The sequence below is a fragment of the Cloeon dipterum genome, chromosome X (assembly GCF_949628265.1).
Source record: "Cloeon dipterum chromosome X, ieCloDipt1.1, whole genome shotgun sequence".
NCBI lineage: Eukaryota > Metazoa > Arthropoda > Insecta > Ephemeroptera > Baetidae > Cloeon > Cloeon dipterum.
Genome location: NC_088790.1, coordinates 2,148,427 through 2,174,994, shown reverse-complemented (window position 1 = coordinate 2,174,994; position 26,568 = coordinate 2,148,427). Strand labels below are relative to the sequence as shown.

Sequence of the window (26,568 nt, the reverse complement as noted above, 5' to 3'; positions counted from 1 at the left end):
TTTCGATTTCACGCACAGCACAGTAGTCAAATCTGACAAAACTTTGTAAATCCAAAAAATTGAAAGGGCTTTGAAGTTTGAAATTAATCCCCTTTCCGTAGGGGTGGTTCTTGGGGGTAAATTCAACAAATTCGTTTACTTATGTTTTATACCATCAGAAACACAAATATGCTGGTAGTATTTTTTGCTCTTTACCCAAGAAATAATTAATAAAAGAAACTGCAATTGTTCAGTTTTCAAATATTATGACAATCAGAATTTTGTATTCATATTGCTGCGGCAATGGGGGTACATAAATTCAGTAAAAAGACGAGGTAGTAAATATTTTGAAATATCTTTATTTGATGATCAATCAATCAGTTCATTTAGCAGAGAGATGATACAAACTGATATGAGAGAGAATTTAAAATACGCGCGCGCGTGTGTGTGTCGAACGCTGGAGGCTGGCTGCAGCCCCTCTGCAGTATTCAAAATAAAAATTATACATGTTTCAACCTTGTGTGAAAAGCAAGTTAAATTTCAACCTCTTCAGATTCTCGATTGATTAAATTAAAACAACAACAATTGAATGTAAAACGCGCACCCCTACTACTTATATATGAGAATTAATGCTAGACACGTGTTTCTCGTTTAATCGGATGATTGAATTAATAATATAATATAATAAGTAGTCTGCTCTCGTCTTAAAATACAAATACACGTATGTAAACCAAGTTTGAGCACATTGTGTTGAAGTTGTCAAAAACGAATGAATTAACTTTCAAACAATGAGAAAAACAGAACGAATAAGCGACTCGAATTCGATTTAGTTGTTATTTGAAACAAACAAACAAAAAAAAATCCCTTACGATCTAGGCGCACTAGCAGAACTAAGAATTATTGATAATTATGCATATACTGAATTGAAAAATAGCCCTGAATAATACTGAGGGCGGGGTCATGGCCGGAAAGAAGAGAGTGACCCACCCCCGTGTCTCGCTGCATGTTATCAATCGAGTTTGGCATCTAACGACTGCACAAAAAGATATGGAATGGCCGAAAACCTAAACATTTGGACACTCCACCTAACAAACATTTACATACAATGATTCATTATGCAACTCTCCGTGTACGTACGCATAGACAAATTCTGAGAAGGGTTGAGCACTTGCTTTTCTTGCAGTGAGCGCAGGCAAAATGTTTGGCACACAATTTTCGCAAATTAACATTTAACAGAAATCACATAAGCAGTACTTGAATTTTATTTTGGACGGTGCCAATCGATTCCTGAGGGTCGAATTAGGTTAGAACGGCCGGAAATGCAAAAACCGTTATTTTGGCGGGCTTTTCGTTTAAAACTCCAGTGACCAATCAGAGACAGCAGCGCCATAGATCAACTAGCAGCCAGCCAATCAGAGAGAACCGCCCCCTTCTCTGTTGTTTGGTCGCTGTAGTTTTTTAAACGAAAAGCCCACCAAAACAACGGCTTTTCCTGATTTTGACTTTTTGACCTGATTCGACCCTCAGGAACCGATTGGTACTGTCAAAAATGAAATTCCAGTACTGCTTTCAGGGATTCGGGGTGCCAACCTGAGTGCCTGTTTCTGTATCTCTTGCTTTCGGGGTGAGCAAAGCCAAAAACGTGGGGGGTGAGAGGGACTAGTTGACGTGTGTCGAATTTTCCATATCTTTCTGCCTTGCAAAAAGAGAATGTCTGTCTGTGCTAATTAAAATCTCCTGCGTTTTAGAGTTAAAACTGCTACTAATATGCTAGGACACTACGAGTGTATAATAGTATGCAATATTTTGCCGCTAATTCTTTCGCTTAAACATACATAATGTTGAAAATCTTACGAGTCTAGCCACCTAAATGTTGTTATATCTGAAATATAATTTAGTGTTATAGAAATATATTTATACGCCACACATTTTGTTCTCCTCAACTTTTCATATATGCCACTGTTAAAAAAGACACGTGAAATATGCAAATTTAATTCTGCTTCTACGTAGTAAATAAGTTGTGTGTGTGTGTTTGTGTGTGTGAATGTGTATATTCAATGCATTTCCAATAAGTAGACGCTATTCTAATTCGGGGGATTAAGATTTCCAAACTGCGCGCCTCGAGACAGATTAAATATTTTTTTTCGCAGCCTCACAGTCGAATTTTGTGCACGAAGCAGCCCCTTGTAAGTTTTCTTTTCCTCGATTTGAACTGATATACTGGATTTTCTATGAAAGGCACCTTTCCCTTGGAAATATATTCAAGCTGGACCGGAGGAGCTGCTCCACTCGTTTTTGTTTTATTATTTAAAATGCGTTAAAAATGATATGCTGTGTGGCAAACGGAATTTCAACCCTCAGACTAGATGGCGTCTCGAGGCCGCCGCGAAGAGAATTCCTGTGTGTGTGTTTGCAGAGGGAGAGCACCTTTAATCCGAAAATAATTTAGCATTTTTCATAAAAAATGTCAATTTCCGTTATTCACCGTGATTAAAAAATCCAATTTCAACCTGTCAAAATTCCTTGAAGTGTTTTTTTTTTAAATATTTTTTGAATTTTCTCAGTGAAACGAATAGAGTGATGCTTACGGAAATGTTCGTGATAGTTGTAAAATTTGATCTAATTGGATTGCGGATTAATGGAAGTGCTCTCCGTGTTATTTTACTCCATGTAGCAGCATTAATATCGAGAGTCGCACTTTTGAAAGAGATTTCATCATTCTCCAGCTCATATTCCATGTAAAAATAGTTTCAAATATCTGCTTAAAATAGTCTTGCAGCCAGACGAGATTTGGTTTGAAGCAACCGATCGAATAACGTAAATTGATTCTTATCCGAGAGAGTTAAGGTCGGAATTGAATTAGTCCCATGAGTGTTCATGTGTCTACGCCGTTTCAAAAATTTCTCCTACTCGCGCGGGGCAATCCAAGTGCTCATCTGATTCGGTTTTAATTTATTTTGAATTCAATTTAATTTAATGCCGAGACGTAGACTGCCCGCTCGCGATTAATATCATCAGTTTGTTTGTGCCAAGAGAACAAATTCTGCGTTCCAAAAATCAAAGGCTAAAACATGTCAACAATCAGTCTCTCAACTCACTTCCAGTATATGTATCTTTACAATGCGGAAGATTTTCACAAAGAAGCCGCGCGCGCGCGGGTCTGGCCGAGACGGGTCGGGTGTCGGTAAAATTTCTTTTCGCGCGTGACAAGCTCAATGGGTGTGAAAAAGGGGGCAGACCCGCGGCGGCGGTGGCGGCGCCGGCAAAAGTGGAAACGAAAAAAAAACAAAACGAGACAGAAGGAAAGGAGAGACGAGAAGGACCAGAAATTCCAAGTAGCGCAATTGGCTAACGTGACGAGCGTCGCTTTCACTAAAAAAGAGTTAGCAAGAGTCTAGTTTGAGTGAGATCTTGGGGGAGGAGGGGGGCCTGCTGGTCAGCTCGGAGGCGGCTGCTCCTCCATTTCCGCCCAGTTGAGCGAGGAGCCTGCGGCGGCACCGGGGGCGGAGGGGCGGCTGCAGTGGAGGCTGCTGCTGCTGCCTACCTCAGGCCGGTGTCATTTGTTGCTGTTTTGCAGCGCCTGGTTGATCTGCGCCCATAAATCTTTCTTGCACGACTTAGATCTGCAACAAGCCACAATTAAATTTATTATTTCCTCCTGTCCAGATTTTTCTTTCTTTGCAATTTTGAATAGGGGAGTGCTTTCCCCACAAAATTAAACAAAGGAGTTACGTTAAGCGTGGGAATTTTGAAATATTTATGGAAAGAAGACATGGCACGTGTCGCAAAGTGCAGGAAAATCTGCAAGTTTTAAGCATTTACAGAGAATTCACGTAATACAGTATATTTGTGGTGGGGGCGTGGTTAAGCGGAATTTTTTTAAAAGAAGGCGTGGCGCTGGTAAAAAGCGCGGGATAATCGTAAAATTTAGGGTCCAAACTAAGAATTTCAGAGGTTCTTAAAATGTTTTTTCTTCAAATTAAAACGCTTGAAAATCGTAGTTTGTACTCATTTGATGGCCAAAATGACCAACACTAATTAAATTTGAAATGTTAAACTGTTTGAACACAAAAGCCTACCTTCTGATGGACTGCAGCCACTCCTTGAATTGGGCGTTGCCATCAGGCGTGATCTGGAAGGCCAATCGAGCTGACACAACAATACCAACAAACTCCTCGTAATCTGTTGAGGTCAAGTGATACAACTTTTGGTGAAGACATTGTATGTACCTGCAAGTTGCGAGTCGAGTTAGTTTGAGCAAATAATAGAAACTAGAAAAGGCAGAACTCACATCTGCTGGCACTTTTGAACGAGCGGCGTCAGCGCATTCCGCATGTGCTGCAGCAGCAGGGTGGGATTGTTCCTGGACAGAAACATCGCCGATTCGACGGCAATGTCGTGAAGGATGAAGGGACTCACTACACTGTTGACGGCACATACACAGAATTGATGCAAATATTGCGAACCTGAAATCAAAATTGCCATTTTTTTTAATTCAGAGATATAAGCTGAGTTGAAGACAGAAAATTGATAAGTAATTTGACAGAATATCCTTGATAATCGTAAAAATCTATGATTTTTCCCGAACGTGAAAATTTTTAGGACAATCCCCATTTCAGGATTATCGCGAATTCGCGACAATGACGTCAAATTTTACAATTTTACCGCACTTTGAGATCGTCTTTGACGAAGTTTCTGCGCACACCAATCGATTTAAGAAATAAGAATCGCAGTTTTTTATTTAAGCCGAAAGTGTTCGTGCCGCGGAAATCTGTCCGACGCCCCCTTTTCTAACCGATGCTGCATGCTGAACGGACACATCTGGCTCGTGGTGGCATGCACAATGGTATATTACTAGGTTATTGTGACGTCAACCCCTTCAGGTGACTCATCACGCTGATTGGAAGGGATTAAAAAGTTGTCGGCGGTCAATTTCCTGCGTTAAGTAATTCTGAACGATTAGAAACTGGTTTTCTCGGGTTATTCTCCTTAAAATTAATTATTTAACAGGTTCATTAACTCACTGTAAGAAAATGTTAGGCAGAATTTGTTCTAAAACGTAAAGAGTCAAAATATGACAATTTATTAAAAAGAGATGCTCACCGAGCCGCTTGGCAACCCTGAGCAGCCACTTGACATCCTCTCCGTAGGGTGGGTTCCTGGCATACTTGGCCTGGGGCCGGTCGTCGTGCACCCTGCGCGCCAGGGTCTCCATGGCGAGCATGCCGACCCTGTAGGCCGCCATGAGGTAGCGGTACTGCGCCTGGTTCAGGGGGCATTGCTGCTGCTGCGGCGGCTGCTGCTGCACCTGCGGAGGGCCGACGGGCGGCGGCTGCGACACGGGCACTTGCTGGCAGCGCAGCTGCTGCGCCGGCCGCTGGTTCGAGTTCTGCACCTGAACTGCCGCCTGGACCAGGTTGGGCGGCGGCGGGCGCTGCTGCTGCTGCTGCGGCGGCGCCACCAGGCCTGACTGCGGTGGCAGGAAGAGCGGCCGCGTCGGCGTCGCCAGGGTCACCGCCGGGAAGTACTGCAGCCCCGAGTGCAGCGGCGCCGCTGGGAACTGGAAGGTGCCTGGCGCCGGCGGCGGCGTCAGGTACATCTGCAGCGGCAGGGCGGGGAACCGCGGCAGGTACGAGTACGACAGCGTGTGGTACGGCACCGGCAGTGCCCCCAGCGACTGGTACGGCGCCTGCGCGGCGGCCGCCGCTGCTGCCGGCGCCACCACGGCTGTCGGCTGGCTCGTCGCCATCAACTCTAGCGGCGCTTGCTCCTGCAACCCTCCAACCTGAAAGTACAACGTCATCTCAGTGCCCAAAAATATTTTTACAAGGTTTTTATCAAAGTTTTGTCTGGTTTTTAAGAGAAGAAAAACACGCTGTCCGATTTCTCGTTGGAAAGCGACCACTGGAGGTAGAGTGGTAGGCAGAATTCGCGGGAATTTTGGAATCGGGGCGTAGATATCCGCTAAATTGATAAAGGTGTGGCTCATGTCAAAAAGCGAGCGAAAATTGTATATTAATAAACGTGTACTTTCACAAGATTTCAAGAAAAATTTCAAATGGGAGACCTGGTTTTGAGAAAAATCTAGAAAGGAGTGGTACAGGTGTAAAAAAGTGCGCGAAAATCAAAGTATTTCATGTTTCTTCTAAATCTTTACAGGAAAAGGGGGTATAGTCGAGCGTAAAAAGTAATAAAATAGGTGTAGTACACGTTACGCAAGGCGGGAAAATAAATTAAAGCGACAAAATCCACGGCGAGAATTTTAAAATGGGGGCGTGGCTTCCCAGTATCTCTGAGAAACTAGTTCATTTTTAACCAAGTCATGCGAATAAACAGAGCGAAATGTTTTAAGGAACTGACCTGTTCAAGGAGTAGAGCGTCTTTGGGAATGTCCGGCTCGATGATGAGTTCAGCTCCGGGCGTGTGGCGCATGTTGAGCTCGTACCAGTACCGAGCCACCTGGAACAAGACTTCGGGGTAAACGCCGCCCCCTTTGGCCGCGTTCTCGACGGTGAGGCACGAGTGCTCGAGCATGTGGTCCGACTGCTCCTTGCACTGCAGAATGGCCCTCTGTATTTCGTTGGGGTTGAGTGCGGCGGCGTGCGGCAGGCAGCTCAGGGCCAGCTCCGCAGCCGCGCGAACCATGTGCGGGTCACTGCCCCTTGAGGCTCGGTCGGCAATGCTGGCCGCCTCAGGGGGCGTCAGGTGGCCCTCCCACGAGTCTATCAGGAACGAGATCGCAGGCGCGCCGATCTCCATCGCTTGGCCTGGGAAAAAGGAATTATTTGAATTGGCAAAGAAATTAGGATTAGTTGGGAAATTGACCGAATTTTTTGAAAATTCTCTGCGGAAAATGGTGTACCTCATGGGAAAATTAAATTGGGGGCGTGGTTTTCTGGTATTTCAAAAAAGGAGGCGTTAAATGTGCAGGATAACCGTTTTTAAGGGGAGTTCGCGGGAATTTGGAACTTAAAGGACTGGTTCCCAAGGGAAATTTATATAAGAGGCGTGGTACATGTCGCAATACGCAGGAAAACCATTTAATTTGGTTTCATTTTACATACAGTTCACAGGGAATTTAGAGGTGGAGGCGTGGTACTAGTTAGGAAACGCGGGAAAATCGTAATGTTGACATTTTTACGCAGATTTTCAGCTTATTAAAGTATCGGCATACAGGAAAATGCGGAATTTCAGGTAATTAATCAGATCTCACCTGTTATCCACGACACATGCGACGAATAAGTTCGGCTGAGCCAATTTGGACTGACACAGTTGTGGAGGCCTAGAGCGAAGAGACCAAGTTGAAAGGCGCACATGTGCAGGGCCCGGTGGGGTCCATGGTGGTTTTGAGACGCGGAGGCCTGCGTGAACAGCGACGTGGAGCTGTTGCCTCCAGCTTTGGTCAACACAGTCTTGGCCAGCTCGAACATGAAATGCGCTCCCGCCTCAGAGGGCTGGTTCGGGATGACCGGATATGCACGCTTCCCCTTAAATCTGGTGAAAAATGGTTCATAAATTACAATAAAATGATAGAAAGACTCGTCTACCTGGTTTCCTTGGCCCTGGGTTGGTTGTGAACAGTGTTCTGCGCTGGACTCATGGAGAGCGATCCCATGCTCTGCTCCAGCTCGGCACTCGTTGAGCTGTGCGGTCTGCTCCCAGCGTTCATTCCTCCGTTCTGAGGATCACCCATGTCTTGGGCCGGCTGCAAGTAAGGTGGTCCCTGCTGCGCGGCAGGCTGCTCGCAGCTCGCTTCGTCGCGGACGTTTCCAAAAGGTCGCGCCCAGGGCATTCTGCACTGCTGGCCAGGCGCCGCTTGTCCTCTCGCGTTGCTTTGGTTCCGCATTTGCGTTTGCGACGTGGTCGGCGGATTGCTCGAGTAGTATGCCGGCAACAGAGGCGCCTTCATCAGTTGATGCACCTCACTGTTAATTGTTAAGTTTTAGAGTATGTCTTTAAGCATATAAATACAATCTGTTATGAAATAAAGTTTGAAATATGCTCAAATGGATTTCTGTTTAGTTTTCAAAGGAAAATGTTTTAAGAGATTTTTGTGATTTCCCGCTGTTTAAATAATGCCACGCATTATTTTTTCTAGAAAATACACACTTCTCCTCCCTCTTGTTTGTGTTGCGAGCTTGTACAATGCAGAAGTTATCAGTAATGGTGACACATAGTTGGATATTCCCGTGATTTGAAACACGCCCCTATTTCTTGTTTCGCTAGTTTTAAATGAATAAGTCTAATTATATAAATTTCCCCAATTACAAAATTCCAATGGCCGCTTTTCCAGAGAATCCATTTGATGAGTTTTCTGAGAGAAAAATTGCAAAATTTCCTAAACATTAAGTTTCGTTGCTATTATTAATCATTATGACCAAATACCTCTGGGGAGTCAAGACAAAACGTTTAAATAAAAAAAGGAAGAGGTGTGCTGACCGGTCGAGCAGTTTGTCCATGATCCTGGCCAATTTGTCAGAGCAATCCTTGTAGTGCACGAGCAGAATGAGAGCGAGTTCGCCTCTCTGGCGCCTCGTGCCTTCACACAAGAGCGGATGCTCGGCCTCAGACACGTTTGCCTTGAGACCAAGAGCCGCGACGGCAGCCTCGAATCCCAGGGTCTCGTCGCTGGCCGGGGAGCGTCCGAAGACGTCGTCCTCGCTGTCGACAGACATTTTGCACATCGGGTACTTCATGACCCATCGTGTGTCGCGGCCTGAACGCAAATTGAGATGTAAATTAATAAAGCGTCAATGCGCGTGGCTGCTGGTCGCGTACTCATGAGAACCAGTGAGTCGAAAATGAAGCTGGCAAGCATAATGGGCAACAGGGCGGCTCCTCGCGTCCTCAGGGTTCCGGTGCGCAGTTCCTCGGCTCTTTCTCGTATGATGTTCAGCTCATGAACACTCAGAGGAATCTTCTTCAATAGCTGCACGATGTCCGCTTCTTGGTTCGCCAACTTCACCTGGAATTGAAAGTGTTAATCACCGATCAACGTTTAAGGATCGCTTGACCAAATTTACCTCTAGAGGCTTGGTGCTTGCTGGCGGTCTCGCCATTTCGAGGGCAAACATGCCGACCTTGAATGCCAGATTGTGGTGCTCAAGGCTCTCAGAGAGCACGTTGCAGAGGAAGGCACATTTGGCCAGAGTGGCAGACGCCAGGCAGCTCAGTTGATGCGACACAGGGTTGATTTTCTTCTTTTTCCCCTTGCACGGCGCTGGTGGCAGCTCAATCATCAGGTTCGGTGGGTTCACCAGCAACTCGTGCGCCAAATTTACACCCAAGTGACATGCCTGCAAAAAGACATTGCAAAAAAGTTCAGGAGTAAAGCAAAAATTATTCAATTTCTGGTATTTAGAAAAATGACTATTTGAGTAAAAATTTATAATCAGGATTTACACAAAATCTCAGTAAATTTTACGATTTACTTGACTCGTGCCACGCCCTCTTATGTAAATTTTAGGTGTAGCCACGCATCATTCTTGAGTTTGATCGTATTCACTTAAAATGGTGTGAATATATCGAATTTCCCGCAATTTTCAGTACATGTCACGCCTTATATTAAAATTTAGAAGAACCACGCCCCCTATCTCAATATTCCCGTCATTAAAGCCTCTTCTAGTGATCCCTTTCACAGAAAAGTTGCGGTTGACGTGTTTCTCGACATAGATAATGTCGGTTAATAATTAATAATTTAACATAAAATTAAGTTTCGGTTGAGTACTTACCTCTTTCGAGTGTCCGTGTGCATGGAGCGCCTCAGCTCGGGCAAACAGAATTTCACACCTGTCCTCCATGGGTTTGCAGTTAGCGAAAATGTTCTTGTGTGCGGCGTCAGGGTCTTCCTGAGCGGGTGCAGAGCTCGCAACTAACGCCTTGGGGTCGTAGTAATAAACATGGTACTCGTCGCCTGACTGTTCGCTGTTGCTCGACTCCCACTTGTCCTGCGCGGGCGGTTGCTCCGCCACTTCCGCAGGGACTGCTTGAGATTCTTCTTTGCTGGTCGATGGTTGCGGCTCTGCAGACGTGGAGGGCGCAGGAACAACTTCTTCGGCTGTTGAGGTCGAGGCCACCGGCTCTTTTGGCTTCGACGACTCGTTCTCGTTGGTCGAAGAAGCTAAAACAATCAATAATCAAATGATTTGAATTTATTTTTATTTAAAAACCCAAAGTTCCAATCAACTCCTGAGGGTCGAAATGGGATCGGTAAAAAAAATCCGGCCAAAAATATTGTTAATTTTATAAAATATGTTTTTAATCAAATCTTTGCAACCTTTTTGTTAAAAAATTATTCACCCTTAGAAATAATATTTAATATTTATGGAAATTTTAAAGTAAAAAATGGCGCATTAGAGACAAACCTTGTGCAGCAGCTTCCGTAGCTGGCGGTCTGGCTGGTTCAATGGCAGCAGCAGCGGCGGCCGCCGCCGCTATGGCCTTTCTCATGAGTTCAGTCTGGGCCGAGGAGTCGCTGTCGCTCCAGTCAGATCCCTTGGGCACCTGCGAAAGCGAATTATTACGGTTGGCAACAAGCGTGTCGGCGTGATTTACGCGAACCTGTCGGTGGCTGCTGCTGGATTCACTGCCCTCGTCGGACTCGTTGGGATTGAGCATGTCGTTCTCACAGAAACCCTCGCTGCTGACGCTGCTGCGGTTGCCCTCTTGGGACGGGATGCCGACTACGTGTCCCAGGGGGAAGACGCGTCTGTTCAAATTCAAAGCGTCAGCGTTGCTGGTAAACCTGCGTGTTTGTTATTAGTAGTCATGCTTGGTTAGTTGTGCGGACAAGCGTGATTTCTACCTTCGGTCCGTGCTCTCCAAGGCGCCCTGCTTGCGCTTCTTCACAGACACCGCGTGGTGGTGCGGGTTGTGGTGCGACGTGCAGTTGAGCACGCTGCTCGACGAGTTCACCTGGTGGATGTCCGCGTGCCGGAAGCACGTGAAGGGACAGTGGTAGAGCCGGCTGCCCTGCGAGTAGGTCACCCCGGCTATCGGGTAGTCCTCCCAGTGCAGGTAGCACGCCTCGATCGCCGGTTTGAACCCGCTGAAGATCTCCATCTCGTTTTTCAAATTGTTCTTCGCTCCGTTCGTCTGCATTCGCATTGGGGTCGAGTTCCGACTCTTGGCAACCTGGAAATTTTAGTTCAATTGTAGCAACGATCGATATTTCCCTTGTGAGATTTGAAAACGGGGCGTGGTTCTCCCAAAATATTAAATAGTAGGCGTGGTACGGGCAAAAAAGCAGGGAAATTGTTATATTCCACCAGTTTAATAGAGAGAATTCACGGGGATTATGAAATGAGGGCTCTATTTCCAAGAAAAATCGAAAAAGGAGGCGAGGTTACCCAAAGAAAATTGAAATATTGGGCACTCTTTTTGTAAGAGCACGGAAAATCGATAAATTTGACGCTTTTTGTGGAATTTTCAGAAGTAATTCTGATTAAATTATTGATTTTCCTGGTTAGGCAGCAACATTTAATGTCTAAAATGCTATTTGAATAAAAGAAACCAAAGGTTACTAAGAGTTCTTTTCACTTACCTTATCAACGATTTTGATGTGCCACTGTTTAAACTGATTCAGCAGCAATTCCCTTTCCTCAGGCGACAGTCCTGGATTGAGGGCAGCCAGCCTCCAAAGAACCACAATTTCGTCACAGAGAGAGGAGCAGGCGTGTTGCGCGGCGTGGCTGTTGCTGTTCACGCTGTGTTTTCCTCCGTGACTCGAGCTTCCGTTGTGAAGGGCTACCTTGGTATTGAACCACCAAACCATAATCTGAGACAATAAAATGGTCATTAACTAACGATCTTTATTTTCTAAAAATAAATATATACCTGTTCACACATCATGCATTCCTCGGTGACGATTTCGAGAAGTGGCACGGCATTGCGATCGTTCCTCTTGAACATTTCCCGAACGATGGAGAGCAGATTCCACATGCCCTCCGGCTCTCTTCCACGCAAGGGTCTAAGCAAGCTGCTCCATTCTGCTGCTGCTGGCGGTGCATTCGTACTCAGGTAGTTTACGTCGCTGCCGAGAGAATAAAAAATATAAAACTCCGTCATGAAAATCATGGAAATTCGGGCTTACCTGAACACAATGGGCGCTGGCACACAGAACTTGATGAGGATCTTCTTGATGTTGTCATGCAAAGTCTTGTCGTCGAGGTACCACGAGGTCTGGTCGTTTGCCGAGGCTCCGGCGGTCGGGTCCGGGGCGCCGCGCACCGTGTTGATGGGCGACGGGTGCGGCGACAGCAGCATATCCAAAAGACGCTGCGCGGTTGGCAGTATTTGCTGGGGCAGCTCGCTGATCAGGTACTGGGCAAACTTTTGCAGCTGCTCCCGGTGCAGCCGAGACAACGATTCGCTCACCGGAGCCCTCAGGCACACTTGTTGAGGCTGCACAAATACAAAATTGACCATTACAAATTTTATGAAACAGGATCGTTTTTTAGAATTTAAAAATGACCAAAATATTGCATTTTCCTCTAAATTTTTCCTTTTTTATCGAAAAACTCTGGAAATCGAAATATATTGAAGAAAGTGTGCTATTCCACCAGGTTCAAATCCAATCTGGCTCCATAGACGAATTTATTTTATTTTAATTTATTTTCAAGGAAGCCAGGAGCTGAGGTGGCGGGAAGGAGCAACTAATGAGACTACACGACACAACATTTTATAGAACGCATCTCATAGAACCCGAGCATAAAAATTTAAAAACGAGGATGAAGCCTGGTTTAATTTATTGCCATTATGAACACAACTCTAAGGACCTTGCGGGGCCCCAACTGATCTCACAATGCTCAATTTCCAGTTCTATATGGAATGTTTTCACTTTCTTCAAATTGGGTCATTTAAAATATTTTAGACAATTTTTTTTAATAATCATTTTTAAATTTTTTTTAGTCATGTTTTTTAAATGCTCGGAAATTGCAAGATTTTGGAGAACAATTACTGTGGAATCTTGCCCACGAATTTCAGAGAGATTTTATATCAATTTTTCATCCAGATGTCCGGAAAAAGTGATTTGGGACATTTTGAACCTCGATTTTCAGGCCCTGGGTTGGTTTCTATGGGCCTGGCTGGTTCCCACTTGGTCTCAAACGAAGCCCCTTTAACATTTCTATAAGAAAAATTCTGTTTCGTAAAAAGGGGATATTTTTTTTAAATTTTAACTATTCCATACTATCAATAATTTGACATTTTATTAAAATTCCCGGAAAATTCATGATATTGGAGAGTAATTAATCTTCCAATCCAGCCCAAGAAATTTTAAAAATTACCTGGAATATTCTGTGCAAGCAAACGGCTACAACGTGTGAGCACCAGTAGGCTGTGGAGTTGCAGGTGCAGTTGCAGGAAGTGATTCTGCGGCGGTCAAAGGTGACCGCCACGTTGTAATCCGGCTTGGCTCCGGTCACCATCGAGATGTTCGTGTTGCCGTTCTGACTCACCGTGGCGCTCAAGTGGAAGCCTGCGTTCCATTTAATCGCAATTATACAGAAATCAGGGTGGAAAAACAATAAATTTACCGATTTGCAGCGCATCCTTGACGTGCTTTGCCTTGAAGAGCGAGTCTCCGCGCTGGAACTCGTCGGCGCTGCCGTTGGCCAGACACGAGTAGAGGCGAATGTCCTCCTCGTTGTCAGGGAAACTCCAGAAAGCGATCCTGAGTTGCAGTTGCTCCGGCACCGGCGGGTAGACGCGCTCCACCAGCTCGAAAGGGATGTGCGACGCGACGCAGCGAGCCGCCAACTCCGTCAAACTGGTCAGCCCGTCGCCCCGCTGCGTCCCGGAATCTAGCCCGGGACAGAAAGAACGTGCTTTTGATTTCAAAAGCAATTTTCGCCATTAAAAAATTAATTTTTTGTCAACTCCGCAACGCCTTTCAAGTGACTAACTACAAGACTGAAAGTTAGGAAGATTTTAACATTTCAATATTCTGCCTTGCGGAATGCAGAGCTCAAAAGGTGAGCGAAAATCTCAGGTCGCAGGTCGGTTTTAGTTTAAATTTTAATTTTTTGGTTTTACGGGACATTTGAGGAAGTTAAGGTGTGCATTGAACTCCTCTCGCCAAGCCCGATCGAATGAACACCAAATTTTAGGTCATCGGTCAAGGTCAAAGGGTCATTTTAGAAAATTTCCTAGTGTCCGCAGCACAAACATGTTTTAGAGAGTTAAAATGCCCGCGGAATCCAAATCAGGAAATATTTTAAATCTTTCAATTAGGCCAATTTTGGTAAATCGGGGGCCAAAAATTTAGAATTTTCCATATTTTTTCAAACTTGTGGTGAATATCACAAGGATTTTGGGTGAAATTTTGCGGCAGAATCGAAAAATTTTAGAACATAAGTGAAAAATCGGCGCTGATTTTTTAACATAAGCGAAATAAAATTAATTTTTGAGCACATATTTTAGAAGTTGATGAAATTTCCAGTATATTTTATGAAATATTCACAAATTTCCACTTTCTGGATAAATATTTGAAAAAAATTGTTTTTTTGTTACAATATTTCCAACAAAGCCAAATTAAAGACTGGTCCTTCAAAATCATTTCCTTGAAAAAATAATATATAAACAATAAAATCCCAAAAATGTTTTGGTTTTTCAAATTCAAATTATTTTTTGCGTTTCTGAATGAAAAATTCCACAATTTTTCAAACGATTTCTTATAAAGTGAAGTAAACATTACTGATTTTTTATCAAAATTTTACAAGAAAGATATGAAAAATTGCGTTCAGAAAATAATTTTTCCTAGACAACTTGAATGAAATCAAGTTTTAAATGGCTAATCAGAATTTTCTTTATTATCTTTAAAACGGCTTTTTCGGGAAATCGGTAAAAGGTAGTAGTAAAAAATACTACTTTTCTTTTTTCGAAAAGCTTGAAATTTTTGACAATAATTTCAACTGGAATTCTAGCTTTTACAACTTCAACCATGTCTAATAAACTCGGAAATGAATAAAGCATGTCATTTGCCATTGTGCTCTGCAAAAATTATCATTCCTAATTAATTTCGAGAGAACTTTCCCTCCGTTGAACAGGAAAACTACACATTCACCGAATTTAAAGGGAAACCCCGAGTTGATATTACAAATAATGAACAGCGAAAAGGTTGCAAAGAAAGTTGCAGTTTCGCAACACGTCTCTGCTCGCGAGACTGGAAGGGAGGGGGAGAGGGAGGCAAAGGCGATTGAGGTGCAAGATAAATTCAAAAGGCTAACATTGATAAATCGGAGGCCTAAAATATTAGTAAGTGACGCATATTATAAAGATTGTGGGTGTTATTTTGTGGCAAACAATCGAAAAATTTAGAATTTTAGTGATAAATTAGCGCTGATTTTTTAATATCAGTAAAAAATTTAATATTTTAGCACAGATTTTAGAAGCTGAAGAAATTTCCAGTTTATCTCATGAGTTAATAAACATTGAGAAGAAATATTAGAAAAATCTGCAGACGATCCGCTCTATTTTTTACGTTATTTCCAAAATAGCCAAATTGAAGACTGGTTATTTGAAAACATTTCCTCGAAAAAATCAAAAGCCATAATTTCCCACACGTGATTTTTCAAGCAAATAAAAATACATGTAATTTTTAAACTCGTCGTTTTTTAATGTGGACGCGTTTATTAATTCAAATTCCCGGAAAGTTATCAAATGATTGCTTAAAGAGTAGTGGTTGTATTTCTACAAACATTCAATTTTTGGAATGTGCTCAGCAAGAGGAATTTTTTAAATTGAAAAATTAGCGAATTTTTTCAAAACTAAAAAAATATGAATAATAGTTTTCTGGGAAAATTGAAATTGAATGGCTTTAATTTTTCCCAGAAAACTTTTATAAAATAAAGCTTTTTAAATATGGCGATTTTTAGTTTTAAACGGATTTTCCGGGAAATCGGTAAAAGAGAAAATTTTCCTAACTGTCCGAATTTGTGAAAACTTGAATAATAATTTTCTAAATACAAATCTTTATTAAATTTCCTTTGAAGATTCTGGTAAGAAATTGTTAGTATTTTCCTTTTTTCGAGAAGCCGGAAAATTAAGGCAATAGTTGCAAAATAATTTTTTAGTTTCCAAAATTTTTAATTAACTCGAAAATGAGTTAAGCGTACCATTTTGCTTACGCGCTGCAAAAATCTTGGTTTGTTTAACCTAATTAATTTCGAGAAAATTTATCCTCGGTCAAACAGGAAAACTTCACGTTCCCCGAATTTAAAGGGAAACCCCGGCTTCAGTTGATATTAAAAAATGAACAGCGCGAAAAGGTTGCAAAGCAAGTTCAAGTTTTGCAACACGTCTCAGTCGCGGAGGGGGAGAGGGAGGCGAATGCGACTGACAATGAGGTGTCGGCGCAAAATAAATTAAAAAAAGCTACCTGGCCTGGCCTGGCAGCAGCTGGCCGCCCCGGATGGTAAATAAATAAGCATCAAAAGAAACCAGGGACCAGCTGCTGCGCCCTGTTGCTCAACCTGCACATTTCGGATTCGCCGAATGCGGCTGACATTGAAATTTTTTAATTCTTTTCAATTAAACCTTACCTTCCGGCCCTGAAAATTTCAGGATGAATATATATGAAATATAAAAAATGCGAGGAATAATCAAAGGGGGCTCGAATGTAGGTTAAAAAATTCGGGGGTCAGGGGTGAAAGTGATTATCTCACCTGGACCAGGGAGCGACCTGCGCGCGGCGCTGGGGAAGGTGCCCTGGGCCGTGGCGGCCGGGGGCCGCTTCCAGCCGCGCCAGTTGTTGCAGACGGACTCTGGCTCGCTGGACCAGCTGCACAGCGAGTCCTCCTCGAAGCGGTCCGAGTCCTCGAAGGAGAAGCGACTCTCGCCCTCCTCCCAGTCGACCATGGGGTCGGACGACTCGTCGACGGCGGCCGCCGCCGCCGCGGCCCCCTCCATCAGCCTCCGCGCCAGTCTCACGGCCGTTCCATCCGCCACACTTGGCCTGAACGCACACCACCAGCACCAGGGCAGAACAACAACACCAACAATGGCCGCCGACGTGCGAGTACTCCCTGCTGCCTGCGACAACTGCGAGCCCCAGACCGTGCGTCGCCCGCCCGCTCTTCGATCCCCCCTATCGGCTCTCCGTGTTCGATTAGACTCGAATTAACCGACGTGCGTCCATGGGATGCGGATTCGCGTCTTTCCTGCGAGTGGGTCTGACCCGAATCTCGCCTCGATTCACGCGGGAAAGCACAGAATAAAGAATTTCGCCTGAATTTCCGCCGTTATCGGCACTGTTTTGGTCGATACAATGCCAAGAATTTCAGTGAGCCTTTTAATTCGTTCGGAAAATCAATTGGAGGGGGAAACAGCTGCCAACTTGATTTGAAACAATGCACAGGGGTTAATTTCTTGGCTTTTAAATTTATTTGAGCCTTGAAACGAAAACAGCTACATAAATGCCAGAATTTAAACCAATATCTAGGTCCACGGAAAGTTTCACGAGTGTGAACTTAGCCGCTCACGAACCAAACGGGAGATGGCAGCTTTTCAGCAATGCTGCCAATCTAAAACCTTCTAACGTAGATGGCAGCCAGCGGGTTGCTAATGCAGCTGTTGTGGTTTGTTTAGTTTCGTGCACTATCCACCCAATTTGTTTCTCGATGAAGACTCTTTTTACCCGTCGCTTTCAGCACGAATATATATGCTATCCAGAGAAAAAGCTAGCATGTTGTGTCCAACCAACGACTTAATAAAATCCTCTACTTGGAAAATTTCATCCCCAAGCTCAAAGTTTATCTCGTTTCATAATATGACGTCATCGTTACTGAATGGTCCATATAACATCTTTAATTGAGACAAACGTAAATACCTTATTGAAAAAATACAGTTTCTTATTAAATTCTAAAAAAATAGCCACAAGAAAATATTTTGCAAAATTTAACATTAGAACTCCTGATTGATTCGCCTGTGCCTGTAATACACATCATGCTGAACTTACGCTCAGGAATTTGCTTAAATATAAAAGATCTGCATAAAACTGTTTCAATTTTTAGCGTCCTGTGGCATTCTATATTATTTTACAGTACTGCTACACTATGAAATAGGCCAAAAATCCAACTTAAAAATATTCAACTGAAATAAATAAATAAATAATAGGGATAATAGGTATCAACAACGGACAAACATGAAGAAGGTGAGCTCGTCCCTGCCGCTGGCTGTTGTTGTGGCTGCTGCTCAGTGCCTGCCACAGAACTAGAAGCAAAGCTGGAAATAACTGGCAGGAAGAGAGCGACGTCTCTCTTGACAGGCGTGGACGTGGCCAATAAACTGCCGGTGGTTGGTTTGCCACTCGTCTGTAGCTGCGCCATTATGACCGAATGCTAAATTGACAACTGAGAAGGACTGTGGCTTGCTTGTATATTACATTGCTTTTATTCAGCACCTGAGATCGTGGCAGTGGTCTGGAGCAGGTGGGTGAGCAGGGGCGACGTGGTGGTCGCAGGCGTTGGCTTTTGCTCCTCGGACGGCTGCTCAACAAAGCCTCCGCTCAGCACTCTGTCCAGTGAGAGAGATCCTCTATCAGCTCCACAATGTCTTGCGGCAGCTCTTCCAGCAAATTTGTCTGACCATTATCAACCTATAAAGAAAAACTAACGTCCTGTAGACGGAGGGTAATTTAAATATCTGCACTGACTGCATTTCGATCAAACTTCTGCAGTTGCTCTTCGAATTCGTTGCTGCTCTTGATGGTCGCTGGATGAGAAAAAGAAAATACTTAGAAAGGAGAATGTTGTACATTTCATTCATCTTACATAGCAAAACAGGAAGGGAATTGGAAGTGATGGTGTCTGCGGACGGCAAGGGTTTGGCTGCACTTATTCCTTTAGAGTCGACCGCACCACTGGTGGACGGAAGCTCGGGAAGAGGCGAGCCAGGGATGCTTGGAGGCAGTTCTAACAGCATTGATAGAGTTGGATTACCTGAAACGACAAACTCGTGTTTATTTTTTTTTTTTATTATTTAAAATGCCTTCAATGAGTTGGAAACTTTTAAATAATCTCAAGGATATGATAAATCATTTAATAGAGAATGAAAAATTATTTCTTTCAAAATTGGTCTAGGAAAGTTTTTTATCTAGACATGTTTCACATTAGTGTGTCGGTTTTAATTTAAACAGTACTCAATGTTGCACTTTTTGACTGAAATAGATTGATTTCTGGAGCAAATGACGGCAGTGTTTGTGATTTTTGGGGCACTTAAGATACTTGAGATAATTATATAATTTATAAATAGAAACTAATTTTTTTAATGACTTATTGCAGATTTGAAAGATTGTAAGCAAATTAACACTCACGGAGATTAATACAATTGCGAATTTCCGTATGTTAAATTTTGTTTTGGCCCCTGCTGTGAAACTGTAATTAAATTTAATTAAAATTGAGGCAACCTTCAATGCCACATATTTATATAAGAAATTTAATTAATGAGGTAAATTTTGTAGCATTTAATTCTTTATCAGATCTTGTAGAAAATTTAATTATTACTTACGAGGTAGAAGAAATTGACGAAGGTCTGGCATCTGTGATGCGAGCGATGCTTACTCCAACTGGGTGGCAGTCACCTATCTACAATTGCCTAAACATTCCATTTAGTTCCTCTTTCCAGTCTTTCCGCAATATGCAGTACTTAGAAACAGCTTTGTCACATTTCCATTTGTTGAAAAAAGTGAAGACGGATAGTCATCCCATTTTTAGACTTGGAATTTAAAAATGCCGCTTTAGTTCCATGGAAAATGGAAATCTTCCTACAAATTTAATTAAAAGCTTTTTATTAAGCAATGAAAATGAAAAAAGCTCCACAATGAAGATAGAAATAAATGCAATCAATTTAAATAGCGTTTTTTTATTAGGTCAAAACTTGCTGAGAAGCATCTCCATATAGCGAAAAAAATTTAGTAGCAAAAATTCAAAGCATTTATCATGAGCTATTAGAAACTTCTAAAAAAAAATGCCAATTTGTATCTCTCAGCTGTTGATGCTTATATAGGATTAGTTCAAGTCTTTGATGTGCCATTTCTGCCCCGCCATAACTTTTGACATTATGGGAAGTTGCCTCTTCTTTGCTGGCTTGCCGATAGGAGACATTACCTTCTAATGAGAAGAAAAACTAAGCATTTCTATATCATATCTGACTTGAAAACACTACCATCTTTTTCTCAGGAATGTCTGGTAAATCATCCTGTGGAGCAGATTTAGCATCTTGAGGGTCATCGTCACAAGGGGTGACGTCAAACTGCAGGGGGCGACTTTTAACATTATTGGATTTGATCAGCATGAAGTCTTCTTTGAGTGGCAAGCAAATCTGCGTGGCAACCAGGGAGTCAGTGGGTACTTTCTTCTTTGATCCTCGAGCACGTTTGCGCTTCCTGCTGATCTTTGGCAGACATTCGTCTTCCTTCTCTTCCAAGACTTTGGATTCTTGGGCCTCGTCGAGTTTAGGCTCAGGCAGATCCACCTCTTGGGCAACAGGTTCTTTGTCTTCGGACAAGACAGGATCTCCAGACACAGACTCCTACATACATACGGAAATAACCTTATTTAAGAAATTTAAGAAACCATCCTATGCTCCCGGATAAAATCGCGCAACTTCCAACAACCAAACGAGAATTTCCTTTTGTTAAGTTAAGCTAAGTTAAGTTTTGTTAAGCTTTTTGTTTAGTTAAGAGTTTGTAATATGTTGAATTTCCTAAAATGAGCATTTTATTAGGGTGTGGGAGCATTTGTTTCATAAATCAATTGAATCCTTCAAAAGGTAAGTCATTCAAAATTGTTAAAATTACATGATAACTAAATACTACTTCAATTCCAAATAGTTTAACTCTTTCAGAAAGCCTAAAAGTTATGATTCTGGCGTGGATTTGGCGTTAAGCATTTGTTAGTTTATTTGTACCTTTCGAGCGGGCTGAGTGCATGACTGATTCTCACTTTCTGGCGTCTTGGGCTTCCTGCTCTTCTTCTTCTTCTGACGCTTCTTCTGAGCCAGTCCAGCCCCAGCAGAGACAGCTTCTTGGTCTTTCTCAGTCGAGGATTGTTCTGGTTTTCTAAAATAGAAGGTCGCATCAACAATTTATTCTTAAGTAAATCTCACTCTACTCACAACCCAACTGGTTCTTCAATGTAAGCTGCTGCCTCATTCTCAGCAACAAAGTTGCTGTCATTGATACGTGTTGTTTCAGGGTATAAGTTACCCTTGCCTGTGCTGGATTGATTTGCATCCTCCATGGCCACTTCAGAGGGATCGACCATTTCGCCACTTCCATCCTTTTCCTCCTCGACATTGTTGCCGGCCTCCCCCTCCATCATGTCCCCATCTTCTCTTGCTTCTGGCAACAGGGCACACTCGGCACCTTCAGGCAAGGGTGCAGCCAAACCTTGCCCTTGAATTGCCTCACGAGAAGGAAATTCATGCTCTTTCCCAGGCTCAATTGCGTCTTCAGCCTCATCATTATTGTTTGAACTGATGACAATAGTGGCATTTCTATCCTCCAAGGCAGCTTGTCCGTCGTTAGCTGAGTTAAAAAAACGAGAGTTGCATGAGACTTATTTGTTAAATAATATATTTGATCATATTTTACCTTCACTCATCAACCCAGCCTTCCAACCAGTCAGTTTCTTCTGGTAGTGAATGGTAAGAAGACCTGCGGTCACGGAAAGGAAATTTTAGTATAAGCGATGAAAACCGACAAACTCTTAACGATTATCATCTATTATCATGATTGTCTTATTTCTTGGTGAAATTATTCAATTCCTGATGTGAGAACCACAAAATATGGAAATTTCAGCCATATTTAGGATTTCAAATTTTAAATTTGGTTAAAAAATCAGTTTTTGGCTCAATTTAGCTGAAATTTGGATTACGCAATGTTCAATAAGACAATTCAATTTTGGTAATTTCTAACGTCGTGGAAATTGTTCAGACTTCCAAAAGATTTATAAATTTTCCGCGCTTTGTAAATTTTCGTTATGGTAAAAAATCATTGGGCTATATAATTTCAAAAGATAATCTTATAATTTACTATTTTTCAGCATTTTGACAAAAATTTCTAATAGTTTTCCATGTCAACAATTTGTATTAAAACTATTTAAGCTGATTTCCCATCAATATTAAAAGTAACAATGTTTTTCCAGACAGAGTAAAAAGACCCACTGATTCATGTATCTTGAAGAGAATAGGGAACTTGATTGAAGTGATACAAAAGCAATACAAAAACAATAACCATAAATTCACCAAAATTATAACTATCAAGCCCTATAGAAATAAAAGTTACCATGCTGTTCCAGTTTCTCTCCCAACGTCACAAGGGATCGCAGCAGCCGCTTTTCAGATCCCTGTTTGCTTTTCTGAGCACTAGTTATTTTTGAGAGCTGCTTCTCTGTGGGTTGACAGTAAGATTACAGAGATGTGATCAAAAATTGACTTCTTAATTACCTAGATCTCTTATATTCTGGTCTTTGACCTCCAAGAGAGATTCATTTGCTTCGTGCAACCTTTTGTCCTGCTTGTGCAGCTCTTTGTCCTGCTTGTGCACCTCCTCGTAGATGGCCAGTTGGCTTGACAAGGAAGAAATCTCGGCTTTAGCACGTTCCAACTCCATTTCATTCTCCTGAACAGCAAGTTCCAGAGCCAGCATCTCTTCTTCCTTCGAAGGAGACTGGAACATCTGATGCGGAGGCAGAGACTCGACATTTCCCATCGTGCCCTCAAAATCCTTTAGAAAAAATAGAAATGGTTATGTGTAAAGTTAATGATTTCGCAAACATATAATAATTACTGTGATAGTTTAGGGCATAAAATTGTAATTTATTTTTGTAAAATATTAATATTGTTTGAATTAACAATTTCTATTTTTTGAATGCATTGGAAGTACACGTTGTTGTGGAGGGGTTTAGTGTCAAATATTTAGCGTCGTCCGTGTGTCCCTCGTGAAAATGTGGGGTTTTAGTACAAAATAATATATGTGACTTACACGATCGAGAACTTCTTTGAACTCATCGACTTCACTTTGCTTCTGCTCGCGACTGTTGCTGGCGGAAGCAGTGGGAACTCCAAGCACCTTCTTCATCAAACCGCCGACATCCATGTCCAAGATGCAGGTTTAGCTTGTGCGATTCCTGCGGCAAAACACCAAAAATAAGTGTGCGTTAGTTTTTAAAATCGGACACACGCAATAATCTGCATAAAATGCATGATAGGTGCAGATGCATTGCATACAAATTACGTATTATAAACCGCAAATTCTGCACTCAATGGATTGTAATACATAATTACATACACATCATAATCTTATGGAATGCAATCGTCTATTTTTTAATTCAATTACATTGATTTCATTACGATACATACATACATACATTATAATATGTATACGACTAAAGAATGTCGATGATGCTTATGTATGTATGATACATGCAAAATCATAACGGGACAATGCACAACATGCATAATTATGTGTGTGTGTGTATGTAACAGTTATCAGTGGCGATTACATAATTAACATTACATACATAAATAATAATGTATGTAACTCATTAAAAAATAGTAGTTAAATATGTATGTATGTATCATATTATGTGTGTGCGATTATGTATGTACATACATACACATACCATAATATTATGCAATGGATTGCAATAATTATCTGATAACATACCAATAAAATCAAGATCAAGGATCAGTCACACGCTTTCAGCTTTTTTACCAACGGTTGAGAAGAGAAAAATTTGAAACACCACGCAGTGGCGGTATTGCTGAAAGACCAGGAGCAGGAATAGACAGGACAAGGACAGGACGCGCGAGAGATGAAATACCCATGCCCCCGTGCATGAACGTAAGAAAGAGGGGGAGACGGGGAGAGGAGCGGAGTTTTGATCACTTTCGGCGCAAACGTCGTTGAGCCTATCGGAAGCACGGGCACCACGGCACCACCTGTCACGACAGGCATAAAACAATGCAAAAGTGCGACCGCGGGAAAAAATTTTTGAATTGAAGGCACAGATTTTGTGGATTTGGGAATAAATCTTCACACGGGCGGTCATGTCCCACCAAAAGGGGCATCGAATATCGCTGGAAAAACACCACCCTAGGCACAGGGCACCGCGATAACAATAGGACCAATTGGTTAGTATAGGGGACTCACGCTTTCAGATCACTATGTAACACTTCTCGGTCTGTCCGCTCTGATGGGAAACAATGTTAATGCCCTATCCTGGCGAGAAGTGTGAGTTGGGCGAAAATGGTTAGTCTACCATACATAATGTCACAAACCACGTTTTTGTCACAGTATTTCAATAAATTGTGTAAGCCTTCATTCCTTTTATTACGGAGCAACTCCACGTCCAACGTCCACCAGCTAGAAATTTTAGGTTGGCAGCATTGCTGAAAAGCGGCTATCGTCTCCAGGTCGGATGTCGCGAGCAGCTCGGTCCACTCTGGTTGCGGTATGTCATGTTGGTACGAGTTATTTTCCAGTGTCGCACACAGAGGGAGTCCGCGTCGCCAAAAACAGGCTGAGGCTTCTTTCCTTGCGCTGTGTATTTGGCAGCAGCCGTGGTGAGTTTATTTTTCGAAAAAATCCTTAAATATTTTGGTAATCGGCTCTCTAAAATCCAAATATAATGTGTGGCCTCCTTATTAGATTAACATAGTACCGATTTGTGTCCGTTTTCGGCCAAATCGCATTGAGAATCAGGGTCAAATCTGAGCCGAAACGTAGGTAAACACAAATCGATGGCCGCAAGCATGCTTCGGCGCGTGTCAGACAATTTCGCCGACTGAATATTCTTAAATAATTCAGTTTTCCTCAAATCTAGAGCTAAATACGGTACTGTGTGTTGTGGCAAAATCGTCCTCAATCATGTAAACAGTCGAAATAGGTTGATCTTGACGCTTAACCCGGCCTTAAGAATTGATAAACATGCCGACCTGTTCTTCCTTGGCTAACCATCAATATTAATGTCAATCTTTCGATTAATTGCAGATTCACAATGGCCCCACGCAAAGGAAAGGTACAGAAAGAAGAAGTGCAAGTTTCCTTAGGACCTCAGGTTCGTGAGGGCGAAATTGTTTTCGGAGTTGCACACATTTTCGCTAGCTTCAATGACACCTTTGTCCACGTTACTGACCTGTCTGGAAGGTAAGTCACACTTCTTTTACTTCTATTATCCCAAACGCGTCATTAAAATGTTTATTTACATCGTGTTTATACAAAACAATGATAGAAATGTTATGAAAACTGTAAACTGAGAGGAAGTTTACCCTATCCAGAGATGTTTATGAATTTATAAGACATGGAATTTATCTCTCTGGCTTAGTCCTTGTGTGTTTATATATAATTAAGCGTTGAAATTCACCAGCTGTTGATCGAAATATTCGAATCGGTGCCTTATCTGTTTTTAAAATCAGTTTCTTTACGTTGTATATTTTATTTAGTTTGCTAGGTGCAAACTTATTGAATTTAATTCTATCTTCACGAAGTACTCGTTTGAGAAAATGGCTGGAATTTTGAAAATTTTGCAAACTGAATGAAAGACACGTCTACCATAATATTTCCTGTGAACAGTGACCACTTATAACTTAACGTGTTACCTGAGAATTCTGCGAATTTTAAAATTGGGGGCGTGGTTTCCCGTTATCTTAATAAAGAAGGCTCTACTGCACAGTTCGCAAAGCAGGGAAAACTCATTAAATGTTACGTTTTTAATAAGAATTTCTCGGGAAATTGATTCAAGAATTGATCCAGTCACTTTACGCGGGAAATTTTTATAAAACAACACTTTCCAATCAAAATTCATCGACATCAAATGAAAGAATTGAAAATAATTCCACCTCTTAATTATTTTTGCAGGGAAACCATTTCCAGGATCACAGGAGGAATGAAGGTGAAGGCCGACAGAGATGAGGCGTCGCCGTACGCAGCCATGTTGGCGGCACAGGACGTGGCCGAGAAGTGCAAAACTTTGGGCATCACTGCCCTTCACATCAAGCTGCGTGCCACCGGCGGCAACCGCACCAAGACTCCCGGACCAGGTGCCCAGTCAGCGTTGCGGGCGCTCGCTCGTTCCGGCATGCAGATCGGCCGCATTGAGGATGTCACTCCCATCCCCTCAGATTCGACCCGCAGAAAGGGCGGCCGCAGAGGCAGAAGGCTCTAAATCACACATTTGGATTATACTATAATAAAACAACTTGTTTCGCGTCAAGAACCAGTTTGTCGTTTTAATTCTTAAATTCAAGTCAAAAACTTTGACCTGTAATCCATAATAACCATAAAATGAATCTCCAATTTTCTTCACCATTAACACCTGATTGTGAGTCAACAGTTAACCCAATGACTTTAATTCATTGTGTTGTCAGTTGATAAACTGAAGAAACAATACAAGTGATGTTGAAAGTCCTCTTAAACCTGTAAAGGAATTCTTCGAATGAAAGTAAGAAAACCAGGCTGGTTGCATGTTACTGATATTATGAAACTCAAAACAGAAAATTTATTTACTTCCTAAACGAACTGAAGGAATCAAGATTAAATTGAAATAATATTTCTTCAAATTTAACTGCTAACTTGAAGAATACAGC

At 42.3% G+C, this 26,568-nt stretch overlaps 3 protein-coding genes across 8 annotated transcripts; 1 reads left to right on the top strand and 2 right to left on the bottom strand.

Moving 5' to 3' along the window:
* Positions 1-318: 318 nt before the first annotated feature.
* On the bottom strand, positions 319-17,041 carry Dora (Dorado). 5 transcript variants are annotated; one of them, XM_065496477.1, is made up of 20 exons: positions 16,644-17,041; positions 13,515-13,805; positions 13,266-13,456; positions 12,071-12,381; positions 11,815-12,010; positions 11,522-11,755; positions 10,784-11,112; positions 10,534-10,723; positions 10,344-10,482; positions 9,711-10,099; positions 9,003-9,275; positions 8,758-8,944; positions 8,419-8,695; positions 7,527-7,904; positions 7,193-7,473; positions 6,340-6,746; positions 5,083-5,764; positions 4,271-4,445; positions 4,059-4,208; positions 319-3,602 (listed from the first exon to the last, which is right to left on the bottom strand). In XM_065496477.1, the coding sequence occupies exons 1-20, from the start codon at positions 16,885-16,887 to the stop codon at positions 3,536-3,538; spliced, it is 5,391 nt and encodes a 1,796-aa protein (XP_065352549.1). In that variant the 5' UTR covers positions 16,888-17,041; the 3' UTR covers positions 319-3,535. The 5 variants fall into 5 exon arrangements, with proteins under 5 accessions (XP_065352549.1, XP_065352550.1, XP_065352553.1 ...); XM_065496478.1 differs by having other exon boundaries at positions 10,540-10,723; XM_065496481.1 differs by having other exon boundaries at positions 10,534-10,687.
* Positions 17,042-19,823: 2,782 nt separating this feature from the next.
* On the bottom strand, positions 19,824-24,115 carry LOC135946552 (uncharacterized). Of its 2 annotated transcripts, none has more exons than XM_065494811.1 (9): positions 23,648-24,115; positions 22,964-23,108; positions 22,426-22,705; positions 22,265-22,369; positions 21,572-21,634; positions 21,094-21,505; positions 20,887-21,037; positions 20,143-20,508; positions 19,824-20,084 (listed from the first exon to the last, which is right to left on the bottom strand). In XM_065494811.1, the coding sequence occupies exons 2-9, from the start codon at positions 23,075-23,077 to the stop codon at positions 19,986-19,988; spliced, it is 1,590 nt and encodes a 529-aa protein (XP_065350883.1). In that variant the 5' UTR covers positions 23,078-23,108; positions 23,648-24,115; the 3' UTR covers positions 19,824-19,985. The 2 variants fall into 2 exon arrangements, with proteins under 2 accessions (XP_065350883.1, XP_065350882.1); XM_065494810.1 differs by having other exon boundaries at positions 19,824-20,087; positions 23,648-24,108.
* Positions 24,116-24,389: 274 nt separating this feature from the next.
* LOC135946553 (small ribosomal subunit protein uS11A) lies at positions 24,390-26,201 on the top strand. Its single transcript, XM_065494813.1, has 3 exons — positions 24,390-24,546; positions 24,974-25,129; positions 25,841-26,201. The coding sequence occupies exons 2-3, from the start codon at positions 24,981-24,983 to the stop codon at positions 26,145-26,147; spliced, it is 456 nt and encodes a 151-aa protein (XP_065350885.1). The 5' UTR covers positions 24,390-24,546; positions 24,974-24,980; the 3' UTR covers positions 26,148-26,201.
* The last annotated feature ends 367 nt before the right edge of the window (positions 26,202-26,568 follow it).

Bases quoted from the DNA above. Each gene is read 5' to 3' on its own strand.
- LOC135946552 (XM_065494810.1), bottom strand. From the start codon at position 23,077: ATGGATGTCGGCGGTTTGATGAAGAAGGTGCTTGGAGTTCCCACTGCT. The intron at 21,635-22,264 runs GTAACTTTTATT...CCGTGACCGCAG, and splicing joins AGAGAAACTGGAACAGCATG to GTCTTCTTACCATTCACTAC. The intron at 20,509-20,886 runs GTACAAATAAAC...GTATGTATGTAG, and splicing joins GCACTCAGCCCGCTCGAAAG to GAGTCTGTGTCTGGAGATCC.
- Dora (XM_065496477.1), bottom strand. From the start codon at position 16,887: ATGGAGGGGGCCGCGGCGGCGGCGGCCGCCGTCGACGAGTCGTCCGAC. The intron at 12,011-12,070 runs GTAAGCCCGAAT...TTCTCTCGGCAG, and splicing joins CCAGCGCCCATTGTGTTCAG to CGACGTAAACTACCTGAGTA. The intron at 10,483-10,533 runs GTAAATCACGCC...TCGCTTTCGCAG, and splicing joins GCAGCCACCGACAGGTTCGC to GTGCCCAAGGGATCTGACTG.
- LOC135946553 (XM_065494813.1), top strand. From the start codon at position 24,981: ATGGCCCCACGCAAAGGAAAGGTACAGAAAGAAGAAGTGCAAGTTTCC. The intron at 25,130-25,840 runs GTAAGTCACACT...TTATTTTTGCAG, and splicing joins GTTACTGACCTGTCTGGAAG to GGAAACCATTTCCAGGATCA.